General features: G+C 36.8%; 2 protein-coding genes across 5 annotated transcripts in view; both read left to right on the forward strand.

Moving 5' to 3' along the window:
- LOC131044699 (formin-like protein 17) overlaps window positions 1-14289 on the forward strand; it is a 39485-nt gene that overhangs the window by 9904 nt on the left and 15292 nt on the right. The window lies entirely within an intron of this gene.
- LOC131044700 (uncharacterized) lies at window positions 11668-14272 on the forward strand. Its single transcript, XM_057978079.2, has 3 exons — window positions 11668-12798; window positions 12943-13641; window positions 13769-14272. Exon 1 carries the CDS (start codon window positions 11803-11805, stop codon window positions 12727-12729), a length of 927 nt encoding a protein of 308 aa, XP_057834062.2. The 5' UTR covers window positions 11668-11802; the 3' UTR covers window positions 12730-12798; window positions 12943-13641; window positions 13769-14272.

The following is a 14289-nucleotide window of genomic DNA, read 5'->3' on the forward strand; positions in this document are numbered from 1 at the left end:
GTTGAATGTCTAAGAATAAAATTCTAATCCTGAAGTACATGTTAGTCTTGAGACTAAATATGTCTATGTTGATGTGGATTTCTATCATATCTATTCACTACAAGAAGGCTATAGGTATGCATTCGATTTTGAAGCAAAAAGCCAAGCAGTTGTCGAGGAATAATGATTCTAAATCTTTAAATAAGTTAGAATAAGAACTCCAACTCTGAAGCAAAGTCTGAATTAAATGAACAAAGAGGACCTTTATGTCATATTCAAAAGAAGAATACATTGCCAAACGAAAATAAAAAATCTAAGATTGGCATATGAAACAACACACACAATCGTGGTGGTCACTCTACCAAGGAATCTTGTGCTCGGAAAGCCTTGTTTGTTCAACTAGAAGCATTGAATTCAATCACAACAACAGTAGGCAAAAGAAAAGAGATCATGGATTTTGGGCCTAGTGCCATGGTAATAACTACTAATATAGCCTTTTCATCCAATTGAGATTGAGTAGTAGAAATATTACTCCATTTTCAAATGTAGGTCAATGGATGTCTGGTACACTTAATTGTTGACAATACTACTCAAAAGGACCTAATTTCCCTTGAAACAGTTTTAGAATTGGACTTCCTATTGATTCCTCACCCACAACTACCATAATATGGTCAACTTGATTCATGAAAGCACAACATTTGTGTCACTTTATGTACAAAATCAAACATGTTTAAGATAAAATCATTTGAAATGTAGCCCCATTGGAGGAATGTGACGTCTTACTTAGGAAACCATATCTTTTCCAAGATACAATTGATGAAGAAAATCCCAAAAAGTTTGTCATTGATGTTGATGTAAATTGGTACCACATACCAAATATAGTTCCCAATATTTCACCTACCAATGCTAAGCAATTTACAAAGTTGGTAAGTTGTAGGAAGAAATTTGTGCTTTTGTTGATGAGGTTTGAGCGTAAGCAAGACATCCTAGTGGTATGAGTTTATAGTGCACCCCCGTTAGAGGAAAAACAATAGTTGAATCAAATATGGGGGGATACAAGGACCTTTTCCAGTCAGCAATTGGAGTGCCCAAGCATTGCACTATATAGCATATAATTGTTTGCAATCTAAGACTAGCTTTGTTATCCTTTCCCGTACCACTGTTCTTCCCTAGAAATTCAAGAGATCAAACAACCCAACCTTTCACCTTGCAGCACCCCAATTGTGTTAATGCCAAATAAGAATGGCACGTGGAGGTTGAGCATTAACTATAGAGTCTTGACGATCACTATGAAGAACCACTATCCTCCTTTAAGGATAGAAAGTGAATTGGATCAACTTTGTGCTTCAAATATTTTTACACAGTAGATCTTAATTAAGATATCATTAGAGCATTGTAAAACCTTTAATATTTGGTAGACAAACTTCAAAGCGAAGGGAGGTTTATTTGAATGGTTGGTTACATCCTTTGGCTTGGTCAATGTGCTTGTGATGATGAATATTTTCCAACTGTTTACAACTCCATTTGTTGTTCACTATCTTGATGACATATTGTTTTCAACATAACACAGGAAGAACATTATTTTCACATTCAAAACACTTTGCGACAATGGGGGTTTGTAAATCTAGAGAAATGCTCTTTCACCATGAAAGAGACACAATAGCCTGGATACATTGCTGACACACATGAGTGCATGTGGTTCTGACCAAGATTTGCATCATTTATAAATGGCTTAGATGAAAGACCCACATAGAAAATTTGGTTCCTTGGGGTTGAAAGTTTCTACAAGAAATTATAAATTTGTATTCAGTTCCTCACACATTATTTGCCCTTTGATTCAAGCCATCAAGGATGGCACAAAGGTAAATTTCAATTGGACAACTACATAACATACAGCATTTGAGGAATTGAAATGCAAAATTTATTCTAAGTCAATCCTTGCACTACTTGATTGACAATAACTATTTGAAATTGAGATTTACACATATTAATATGCACTTGGAGCAATTATCGTTCATTTTGGTCACCCGATTGGTTACCACATTGAGACATTCATTTATATAGAAAATATTCCCCATACAATGGAGAACTTCATGCCATTGTTTAGGCAAGTAAACATTAGAAGCACCACATATTGGGGAAAGAGACCATTATTTATACAAATCCCATGCCATTATACTTCTTGTCGATGTAGAGTAAATTGAAACAAGAGTGGCATTAAAAATAGTGTTATATCTTCAGACATTCCACTTGAATATCATGCATGAGAAAGAGACTTTCAATCTAGTAGATTGTTTGAGTAAACCACTTGACCAAGGCTTTTTCTCTATGTTGGATGCATGTGTACATGAGACCAATATTTGTACAGAATTGTAGAACGATTCAAAATTTGCAGAAATCTATCAAGCATTATATAGTGGTAAGTCAAATCCAAATTACTACTTTCAAGATGGACTCTTGTAATGCCCCCTTGTTGAAATAGGATTTATTAATAAATAATAATAATAAATTAAAATATAAGAGAGTAAAAATAAAATTTAACATTATAAAAATTTAGTTAAATTTTATGAATGGTCAAAAGGCATGAAATAGAAAGTTGTGACGTTTCAAACATGAGATATAAAAGGGAGAGAAGAGAACTTCATTTGGGGAGAAAAGGGAAAAAGGAAGAAAGAAGGGAGCAAAGGAATTAAGGAAGCATTAATGGGAAGAAGATAAGGAAGTGACTCTTTTAAAGGGGCAGCAATGATGAAAGGTTGCAACCCTTTTGAAGTGTGGTAATTGTGAAAGGTTGTGACCATTATGAAGAGGGGTGTCTCTCTCTCACATTGGAGGATATAAAGTGGATAAGTTTTCATTTGAGGAGGTAAAAAAAAGGGGAGATCAATTTGGGGAATAATATATTATTCTCAAAGGCAACTATAAAAAGTGATGGCTCAATTCTTATGAAAGGTGGTGACCCTTTCACCAATAAAGTATAAAGGAGAATTCATTCCAAGCATTGAAAGGGGACTTATCAATCAATGGAGGAAATCAATACAATTAACATCAACTCTCCAAAGAAAGCAAAGAATCTTCAGCAATCAAATACAGATCGAACCATTCAGCAATAGCACTCATCCAAGAGAGCAGCGTTCAGCTTTCAAAGAGGGAAACAACATCAAATTGAATCTGTCCAAACTACCACAGCAGACTGAAACTACATAACTTGCAATAATTCTACTAGTATAGTGGGCAAGATTTAGTGTCCTCCCAAAAGGGGTCATTACAACTCTTGTATCACTTGGGACATTTGCAAGTACCACACAAAGCAGGATGTCAAAAATTGACATGGAAGGCTCTCTTTGGCAGGGTTATAGGTCATTTTGGAGATTGAAAAGGCCTTTGGGATAATGAATAAGCATTTATTTTGGCTACATCCCAGGTCAGATCTGGCAAAACACATAAAGTTCCATATTACATGTAGTTTATCCAAGACTAACAGCAAGAAACAAGGAATATATGCTCCTTTATTGATACCAAACCAACCTTGAGAATTTCCATTACTTTCCTTCTAGGTTTACCTAATACAAGGCATTGGAATGATTATTTGTATGTAGTAGTAGAGAGATTCTCAAAGATGACAATTCTTTTGCCATATAAAATGGCAAACATTTCAAATATGTTTTTTAAATGTATAGGTTGATATGGATTACCTGCCAATATCATATGTGATGGAGATACTAGGTTTTTTGATCAATTATTGGAAAGCACTTTTATCAAAGATGGATATAATGGTAACTAAGTCTGCTGCATTCCATTGTTTATCTGATAGACAATTATCAATGGTAAATATGCATCTCCTTAGGATCTGCAATCCCAATGCTCATTGGAAATTGAATGAAGACCTACTTTTCCTTCAACGTAAATACAACTTAGCACATCACAGCTCTACTAAGCACAACCTTTTTGAGGCGTGTGTGGTTTTGCAACCATTGGCACCTGTGGATGCTGCTTATCTTGTGCTGCCACCTATAACATCTACCTACTCAAAATATGGTTAACAAGGAAACCAAGTTCATTGATTAGATCCAACAAGTAGTGCAAACCATTCTCCAAAAAACCAATGCTTAGTACAAGCACTTTTATCAACATCACACCAGCTTAAAGTTGGTGAAAAGTGATAGATTATGGCTATATTGGCAAAAGGAAAGATCCATAAAAACTTACTACAATAACTGTCTTCTTGGGTTTGGCCCATACACCATCACTAAAAAGGTTGAAGATAACCTTTAGAGATCAATCTTCCAACTTATCTTGGTCTTCATCTAATAATTAATGCAAAGTTTTTGTGCCATTACTTTACCCTATTGTTGGACACACTAATTGCCACAAAAAAAGTTAGCTAACTTAATCAATTCTAATTGCACCATGCTAGTAGGAATGGATCAAGTTGTTGGCCCATAGGTCAAATGCACAAGGAATCAAAAAATTTCATACTGTTGGATTGCCAAAATGGGTCATGTTCCTCATTAAGGGAAATTATACAATTGGATTTAAATTTGTAAAACACTTTCATATCTTCTCCCTCAACTTGCTGCAATAGCGACTGTTGCTTCTTAGGGAGGCACAAATGATCCAAAATGCTTTGGGACTTTGATCATCTCATGACATAACAACAACGCTTCAAATCATACATCTGAACAACTAGCATTAACATCATCCCAAGAATATGTGGTCAAATCACGAAGCTTATATTTGTGCTGTCTGATGTGATGCAACTTTGATTGTTAGCCCTCTTCAAAACACTTGTTTAGTAGTGCTTGTAGGAGCTGACAAAACAAAGAACATAAATTGGTGGAAGGTGTGCAATCATGTTTTTTTTAAAATTTCTCTTATATAACTTTATGATAAAGCTATTCATCAAATATTTGATTGAATGGTCAATTTTGGTCAATCTTGAATCATTTGTACATAATTTACATAATACAACCCTGCATGATAGTTATATCATGGTGTTCTCTAATTATTATTTTCTTTTCTATTATTGTTGTTATTGCACTCTATTATTCATAAAACACTTATGCCCAAAATGTTGAATTTGTTTTGTGTGTTTGTACTATAGATCACCCCTAGGTATTGAATTAAGTTTAAGTTCAAATTAGTAGTTCTCAATTACTAAGATTTCTTGTTCCTTCAATTACTTAATAGTTGTTCATCTTTTGTGGGTCATGTCTAGACTTGACTAGCTTCTAGACTACATGATTTCATTGTTTATCCAATTTTCAACTTAAACTTTTCAACTTGCCATTTCATATGTTGTGACGTTAATCCAACTTCTAGGCTTTGTTTGTTTCAACATTAGTTCAACTTAGCCCTCAATGTCCTGGTTCTTGACGTGTATCTTCTGATGTTGGATTCTTGATATTTGGATGCTTTGTTTCTTAGCTTCACACTGAGAAGTTCAACTTGAGATCATTTGGATCTGGCTCCCTTTAAGAGTCCATGGGTAAAATTCTTGTGGTTTAATTCCAAATTTTCTCTCTTGATTCCACCTTTGGACTGAAACAATGGGGTTGCTTGTTATGTTGTTTTTATGGACATCCTTAGTTGCACTTTTGAACTTGGGATTTTTTGATTGTTCTTGACTTTGTGATTCTAGTGACACAATTTTTTCGTTCCAAATTTCATTGCTTACAATCCTTGGACTTACCTCGGGAATTTTTTTGTGGCAATTGATCAACCGGGACCATGAGTCATGGAGGATATCCTTTTAAGCTAGGGGTATCCCATCTCTTTTTCTTCCAAATTCAGCAATTTTCCAAATAAATTCTCTTTATAATCATAAGAAAAAAAATCTCTCTTAAGTTTGGATACCTTTATGTCTCAATCTTTCATATTTATCTTCTTTGTTTTCCATTCACCTTATCACTATTGCACTTGATTTTGCCTTAGGAGGCATGGCCTTTCACCTTGGTGCATGTAAACATACCCCTCTTGGAGTCCTCTAGCTGCTTAATATTGAATTACTCTGATTGTTTGATCCAAGCAATTATATATTCAATATTCAAAGGTATAGAAAGGTGGAAGTATCAATCTATACATTTTGTTTGCAGCATTTATGATCTTTTCTTCAGGCCCTGGTTCTTATTCAGGTTCTTGTTGTTGGTTTGCAGGCTAGTCATCATTCACACTGTTTTCACTTATTTCCTTGTAGTTGGGCCATCTAAATGGCTTCTTTATGACGTGTGACTCTTAGTATCTCAACAATATACTCTTTACCAACAGTTCATTGTAATCGTCATTGAACTTCATTTCTACCTCTGGCAAATATAGTTCCCTTTCCGCATGATTCTGGTCTAATACCAAAAATGATGGTAATGGGTGAGGGTTAAATGAGGAGCTGTTGCCACTCAAACTAATCAGAATGCAGAACAAGACGTAGGGAGTTTAAGACAAGAACACACAAAATAGAAAAGTATGAATTTCTTCATTGACTTACCATTATCGCTAGACATCAACATTTTGAAAGAATTAAATAATCTGAACTTGTGTTGTTATTCTATAACTTGATTTAATAGAACAAACTACAAAGATCACTTTAATAAATACCAATATCTTCCTAATTTTCAAGGAAAAGTCGTATGACTAAGGGCTTAAGCAGTGGATGTAAACATTGAGAATCTTGAGACAGAGTGTACTTTTGTGGAACATGCTTGTGGTGAAGCTTCATCTGCAACTGCTCCACTGAATTGTGTATTTACTGTTGCATCATTAATGCATGTTCCTAAACTTAAGAGATCATCTTATATAAATAAAGCAAAGATTTGGTTCGGAATTGAGTATTTTTAGTATTTTACTCATGGATGCCAGTGTTTATGTTTTTCTTTTGGACTGATAACTCGGGTTTTATTTGGGACCCATGCCCAAAAACATACATATTACATTAAGTGTCCCTATGGGCTGCACTCTGGACATGTGATCGGAGGCTTTAAACAAAACAAACAAAAACTTATAGTTGTACTTAACTGCTTGTTTTCCTCACATTCCAAGCTAGCCATTAAAGTTAGCAAAATTGGCCTTAATTATGGTGAAGCTTCATCTATGACTGCTCCACATTCTTCTTTTTGATACAACTTTGGCTTGCACAGCAGAATCAAGTTATCGAAGGCCTATGAGCATGCGACCACCAAATGTTAGATTTGTAATGATATTTGGTATAACAATCTTGATTATTAGTGTCTTTTTCTCCTATCATTGTTGCCTATTGTATAAATAATAAAGATAAGTTTTAGCTACATATTTATTGTAACACCATTGAAGCATGCTCCTAAACTATAAAGATCATCTTTTATAAATAAAGCAAAAAATTTGTCTTGCATTCAGTTTTTCAGCTATTGATGGTTTATGTTTTTGTAGTATTCTTTTGGATTGATGAATGAGGGATTTTATTTGGGATCCTCACCCAAGAAAGAAAAAGAGAATACAGATTACATCGAGCATCTGTATGGGCCCTAGCCCAGACATGCAGGTAGAAGCTGCAAACAAAACAAAGCAAACCTATAGTTATACTTGATTGAATGCTTGTGTTACATTCTAATCTAGCCATTGCTGTTAGCAAAGTCGGCCACTAACATGATTACACTATGATGGGTGACAACATAGCACCAGAATATTACAAAAAAATCTATGGCTACAAACTAATACACAACCTGATTAATTTTCTGCTAATGCATATAACATGAAAATACACCAAATATATGTTAATTTTAGCACTTTCAGATTAGATGATACTCAGAAAATCAGAATTTGTTTCCAACTAGGTTAATTAGATTTATTGGTTTTCAGATTTAAGCATGGTAAGAAATGAATGCAAAAGAGACGAGACAAAGTTACCCTGGGAAAACCTCCTAGGAGGAAAAACCCAGCCAGAAAAGATCCTCAGATCTGATTATGGTTTTAGATTCAATTGACAATTACACACTTATCTGGAGTATAGAAGTTGCAGTCACAAGGAAGACTACACAGCTAGTTTGTTGACAGTGATCATGTTTTACAGTCCTTCTAACTTGTCTTGCTGTGTATGCACCTTTCAACTAGTTGCAGTCCTTTGCTTGAGCCTTCAATGGAGATCCCTGTCTTTGTAATCACCAATTAGATCTGCTGTACATTCATGGAGTTTGCTGCGATCACTAATTGGAGCTGCACATACATGGAATTTGCTGTGATCACCACTTAGATCTGCACATACATGTAGTTCGCTGTGACCTATTGCTTGTAAGGGAGTTCGCTGCACAAGAAGGATATATTTCGCATTTACTTGCAGACACATTGATCATATTGTGAGAGATAAATGTCTTATTTATAGGAGAGCAAACACTCCTAATCAAGTCGGCTTGATCCTTTTAATTTCATTAATTTATTTAATTCCTTTTTGTGTGTAGAGGATAGGGTCGGCCCTATCAAGGTATAGCGTGGGGACCTTTTGGGGTGGCCGAAAGATATAGGGCCTGGTCCTATATATTGAAGAAGGGGCTGGCCCCCTTAGGCAGATTCCAATGTTGCCCAAGGCAATTGGAATCCGCCAGGCCCTAATTATAAACAACAATATATACTTTGAAAATCCATCTCTCTTCACTCCCTGACAAAGGAAGGAATTAATATTCAGCAAACTCGGCTCTTTAGAACAGAAATAGGGGAGGAAGATACAACTGCTTTTCATTAATTGTGAATAAATTAAAACAAACAATCAAACTGTTGGACTTCAAGGTCTAGACTCTAGTCGATGTCATCTGTCTAATATATATTGATACCCTGGAGAATTCAAAACAGTTTGGAGATTGCGAGGACAGACATCCTATCATGGCTAGCTCATCTATTTAATTGCAAGCAATGCCCATGTTTAATGTAGGCTGATTGAAGATTGAGATTGGAGGCAAGATATGTGTACAATTTTCTTGTTTCTGCCCCTCAAAAAAGCAAATGCAGGGGTTCTCTTTGACCACAGTACAACCCTGTTTAGCCACCTCTTAGCTGTCCTCACAGAACCAAAAACAGCTGTTGCATCTTGCAGAACAATCCACCAACTATGAATTCCCAAAGATTTACTGTGGGTAACAAGGATGCATGTCTAGGTACTCCCAAGTGTGTCATGGTGAAAATCAGAATGGCTAGTCTCTACATCCTTTGCGTCACATGCTTCTAGGTGAAGTAAAAGTCATTTGGGCCAGTCTATCTTAATCTGTATCATCTTTAATGAGCAAGTCCATGCCTTGGTATTGATCCTTCTCCTGACATAGGGACAAGTAATCCTCATGTCCAGCATGTCCAAAGTTTGAATCAGCCATCCCCTGCCTTTTATGAACACCATTCAATTTTGATTAATAAAACTTTTCTTAGTCAATAACCACCTCCCCCATTTCTAACATCTCTCCAAATCTAAGTGCATGGAATATTACTGCATGTGGGCATGCTTTTCACCTGTCTCGGGAAAGAGCAATGTTAGTTAAACCGGAACCATATATAGCCACAACATGTGGCCTGTGGTCCATTGGAGTCTCGTTACAAATTGATCACATTGTACAAAGCGAGGCCTCCATTGTGCAGAATTTTTCTAAGGCAGTGGTCTAGCAAGAGGGAACCTTCCAAGCTAGCGTGATATCCTTCTCAAGGGGGTCAAGTCATTGAGTTTTTGATTAAAATATCGTCAAGGAAATGACTTCCCATCCCCAGGAAAGTGACCTATGAGTGTCATTGAAACTGACATCATTGTGCATTATTTTGTGGGCTTCTGCTTTGTGCTTCCTCCAACTCACCTACTAAGAGGTCTGCTTTACCGGCAAGGAAAGCAATGAAGACATGGATCATAATTGATGTGGTTGAAGGTCTCACTATATGAGGCTTCAAGTGTTCCAGGTTTAAGATTCATCTAACGTTTTGACGCAACAGGTGACACAAAATTTGTATAGCATTAGTTTGTGCATTCTTGGACCTTGCATGTCCCACAAGGTCCTTAGGGCTCTAAAGTAGGACCTTGCATTGCACTTTAGAGCCTGAAGGACCTCGTGGGACATGCAAGGTCCAACAATGCATTAGTAAAGAATTCACTGTCCTGTAGCAAAGCACATCTGGCAGTGGAAAGCATGACCTGCATAGTCTAGGAGCTGTTTCCAAGAACAATCAGCCTCTTTCAAAGCAATATCTGCTGGGAGATCTTTTGAAATATCTCAACCAAAATGTGAGCAAAAATTGTGTGGAAGAAAGCTGAAGTCCCCACATCTGTTTGAATAAATCAGCCCAAGGAGTTTCCAATCACAGCAAAACAAGTGGCATCCAAAATTGGAGAGGGTGATTAGGAAGCCTAACCTAAACTGACATGACATTAAAAGATTTTTGAAGGATTGAAATCTGGGAACCATGGCTTTAAAAGGAGTGCATACGTCCCCCACACCCAGTCCTGATCATCAAGAATCAAATCTTGATCTTTGAGGGATTCAAATACTACAATTAAAAGTGCCTGCACACAGGTGTCAGTTTCAAGGCGATTAAAAGTGCCTGCACACAGGTGTCAGTTTCAAGGCGACTCTCCAGGTAAGGTTGCCAACCAGTAGACATCCATTTGTGAATCTGAAAACCATCCAGCTCGAGCTGATTAAAATGGCAGACCACACCATATTTAGAGAAGTATTGTTCAACTTCCAAAATAACTTCCTTAAAAACTAAAACTGGGGATGTCTTTGATCAGGGGCTAACTCTACACTTACTTGTGCTGGTAGATCCTGATCTTTCAAGGCGGCATCCTGTAACCTCAAAGCTCCATGTCTTGACTCACAATAGATGCAAACAATTTTCTGGGGAAAATATCAGAAACAGCCCCTCCTGCTCTGCCAAAAGAGGCAAGCTCTGACCTATGCTGCACACCTAGAGAAGAAATGTGAGCAGCATTAATCATCCCCAAACCTACAACATGAATTCTATCACATATTGCTGCGAAAGGCATGACAGATCTGGTTAGCTTGAGCCCTAAATCCAGCAGCTGGTTAGGGTTTGAAGGGCTGTGGGGAGAATTCATCATTCATGCATAGATAACATTAATCTTATGTGCATAATTATATGTTTATAACATCAAATTATTGCATTTATACATATATTGCTAGCTTACTGGGTTCACCCCTTGGCAACCCTGATTCCGGTCCGACCACGGTTCGCAAAAATCAGAGGTGGTTCGACCTGGCTCGAACCCGGGCGGACCAAGATTGAACCCGGTTGAATCCGGGCGGACCTAGGTCGAACCTGGGTGGCCCAAAAAGCCATATTTTATGCAAAATTTAATTATTTTTTGGAATCCACCATGTAACAAGTGAATTTTATACCCTAAAAGTGTCTTCTAAAGCATAATCTTGGCTCATTTCTCCTCATCTGTGTTGCAAACAAAAGTTTTTTGACAGCAGGTTGAAGAAAGGGTGAACAAAGTTTGGCTTCCAAGATCAAATAGGAGGAGTTGAAGACTGATTTTTGAAGCTTCAACAAGTGTTGCAGCATCATTTCCATACATTTGCAAGCTCCCTTTGGCTACAAGAGGTAGGTTTTTTTTAACATTTTTTTCCAACTATTTTTGTTTCACAAATTGTCAAACATGAAACATTAATTGTTTTTCATTATTTTGTTTTTGTTTTTGAATATGTTTATGTTATTTCTTGCCATAGGAACTAGAATGGCATCTACCTCTTCCTCCATTGGCAATGAACAAACAATTACAAAACAAAGAAATGATCCAAATTCTCCCTTATGGAAGTATGTTGACATTTTAAAACCACTTCACGGAGGTGGGGGATTTCGTTGGAGATGCCAAAGATGTGGGGTATTGAACGTAATAGTTCATATTATCGGGTGGTAGGCCATTTGTGTGGAATAAAAGGAAGAGGCATCAAAAAATGCCTTGGAAAAGATGGTAAACCTATACTAGAAGAGATAGTGATGAAATATATTAGGGAGCATGAGGAGGCTGAAGAGAGAGAAGCTCGTAGATTGAGTCAAACCGCACCAAAGAAAACAAGGGGTAATCCCGATGTTGTAGTAGAAGACCACCCCTTCTTTTCCACAAATGAACCTGAAAGTGAACCACCCTTGACACACAAAAGAACGAAGGGGCCTTTAGAAATTGCATTTCAAAATGAGAGTAGAGACACTGTTGACCAAGATGTAGAAAGGTACATTTGTGCAAATGGGTTGGCTTTCAATGTTGTTCGCTCCCCATATTGGAAGCAAATGATAAAAAGTGTTAATGAAGCTCCAAGAGGGTGTAAGGGCCCAGGTAATGAGAAGGTACGTGGAACATTATTGGACAAAGAGGTGAAAAGGGTTGAAGATGCATTGAAACCCATAAGGGATTCATGGGTTGATACAGGTGTAACAATTGTTTCAGATGAGTGGAAAGATGCTAAAAATCGTCCCTTGATCAATGTCATAACGGTGTCCCCTAAAGGGGCAATGTTTTTGAAAGTTGTGGATTGTGAGGGCCAAGTAAAAGATGGCCAATTTATTGCAGAAATTCTCATCTCCGCCATTGAGTCAGTGGGACCCCGCAATGTTGTCCAAGTCATAACAGACAATGCAAGAAATTGTAGAGCTGCTGGTTTGTTGGGTGAAGAACGTTATGATCACATTTTTTGGACACCTTGTGCAGTCCATTCACTCAATCTTATGCTACAAAGGATTGGGACTAAAATAAAATGGATTAGAGATGTGTATGTAGAGGCTGAGGACATCTAGATGTTCATCACAAACCACCACATGTCTCAAGGGATTTTTAGATCCTTTTCGAATTTGGAGCTATTGAAGGTAAGTGAAATAGTAATTTAATTTTACATTTTTTGATTTTTTTAATTTCAATGTTCATAATATCATTGTGTAAGCTATATTGTGTATTCTTCTTTAAAGTTTGGTTTTATTTTTTAATCATTTTGGCATTAATTTGTGTTATAGGTTGCTGAGACCCGTTTTGCATCAAACACAATCGTCTTAAGACGACTTGTGAAAGTTAGAGTGGCACTATGCAATATGGCGATCAGCAACAATTGGACTGTATGGAAGCAGAGTAATAGTGAGAGGGCAGAAAAAATTAGGGAGAGATTATTGAATGAGAAATGGTGGGATCTTGTTACATATCTCCTAAGTATCACTGAGCCCATTATGAGCATGATTCGCTATACCGACATGGATAGGCCTTGCATTGGTGAGATTTATGATGGCATTTACTCAATGCTTGGAAAAATAAAGTTCACTATAAATGCAAAAGAGAATGACCCCAAGGAGAAATTCTTCAAAGAAGTGAAAGCAATTATTGTAGAAAGGTGGAATAAGATGACCACTCCTTTGCATCTTCGTGCCTATGCCTTGACACCAAAGTACTATAGCAATCAATTTCTTGATAAACCAGGAAGGATTCCACCATAGAGAGATATAGAAGTATCTGATGGGTACAAGGCAACATTTCTTAGACTATATCCTGATGATGATTTGCGAGATATTGTTACAAACGAGTTCATAGAATTTGCAAATGGGAATGGTCTAAGTGTTGATGCACTTCGTCATAGATCCAAGAAGGATGCTCATAGTTGGTGGTACTTCCATGGTGCATGCTTCCAACACCTACAACCCTTCGCTATAAAAGTTTTATCACTAGTAAGTTTAATTAATTAAAATTTATCACAATTTTATTTATAGTTTACTTTGTCTTCATAGGTTGCTAGTAATTTTTAATTTTAATTTTATTAATGTATAACTTTAATTGTTTACTTTGTCCTCATAGGGTGCTAGTTCATCTGCTTCAGAAAGAAATTGGAGCACATACTCTTTCATCCACTCAGTAAAGTGCAATAGGTTGCTATAAAAAAGAGCGGAGAATTTAGTATATGTGCATTCCAACCTACGTCTTCTTTCACACAAACAACATGACTACACACAAGGGGAAACGAAGATGTGGGATATAGAGCCAGAGCATACTGATTTGGATGCTCCTGCTTCTTAGCTTCTTGCATTGACACTTGATGACTCGGAGAGTGAGCAAACTTATAGTGCAAGTGCAAGTGGCAATGGCTCATCTAATGTCAATGTCAATGATGAGGAGGATGAGGAGGAGGAGGATGAGGAGGAGGAGGATGAATTAGCTGATCCATTTGATGATTAAACTTTATATTGTTGAAAGTTGAAACAATGATACTTGAATATTTTGTCATTTTGATATTAAACTTGATGTATATGATGCTATTATGGTATGATCATGATGCTATGATTACAAGTTTATGTTTGTTTTGTTGTTTATATGATGCT

Source organism: Cryptomeria japonica, chromosome 3 (genome assembly GCF_030272615.1).
Source record: "Cryptomeria japonica chromosome 3, Sugi_1.0, whole genome shotgun sequence".
Classification (NCBI taxonomy): Eukaryota; Viridiplantae; Streptophyta; class Pinopsida; order Cupressales; family Cupressaceae; genus Cryptomeria; species Cryptomeria japonica.

Bases quoted from the DNA above. Each gene is read 5' to 3' on its own strand.
- LOC131044700 (XM_057978079.2), top strand. From the start codon at position 11,803: ATGCCAAAGATGTGGGGTATTGAACGTAATAGTTCATATTATCGGGTG.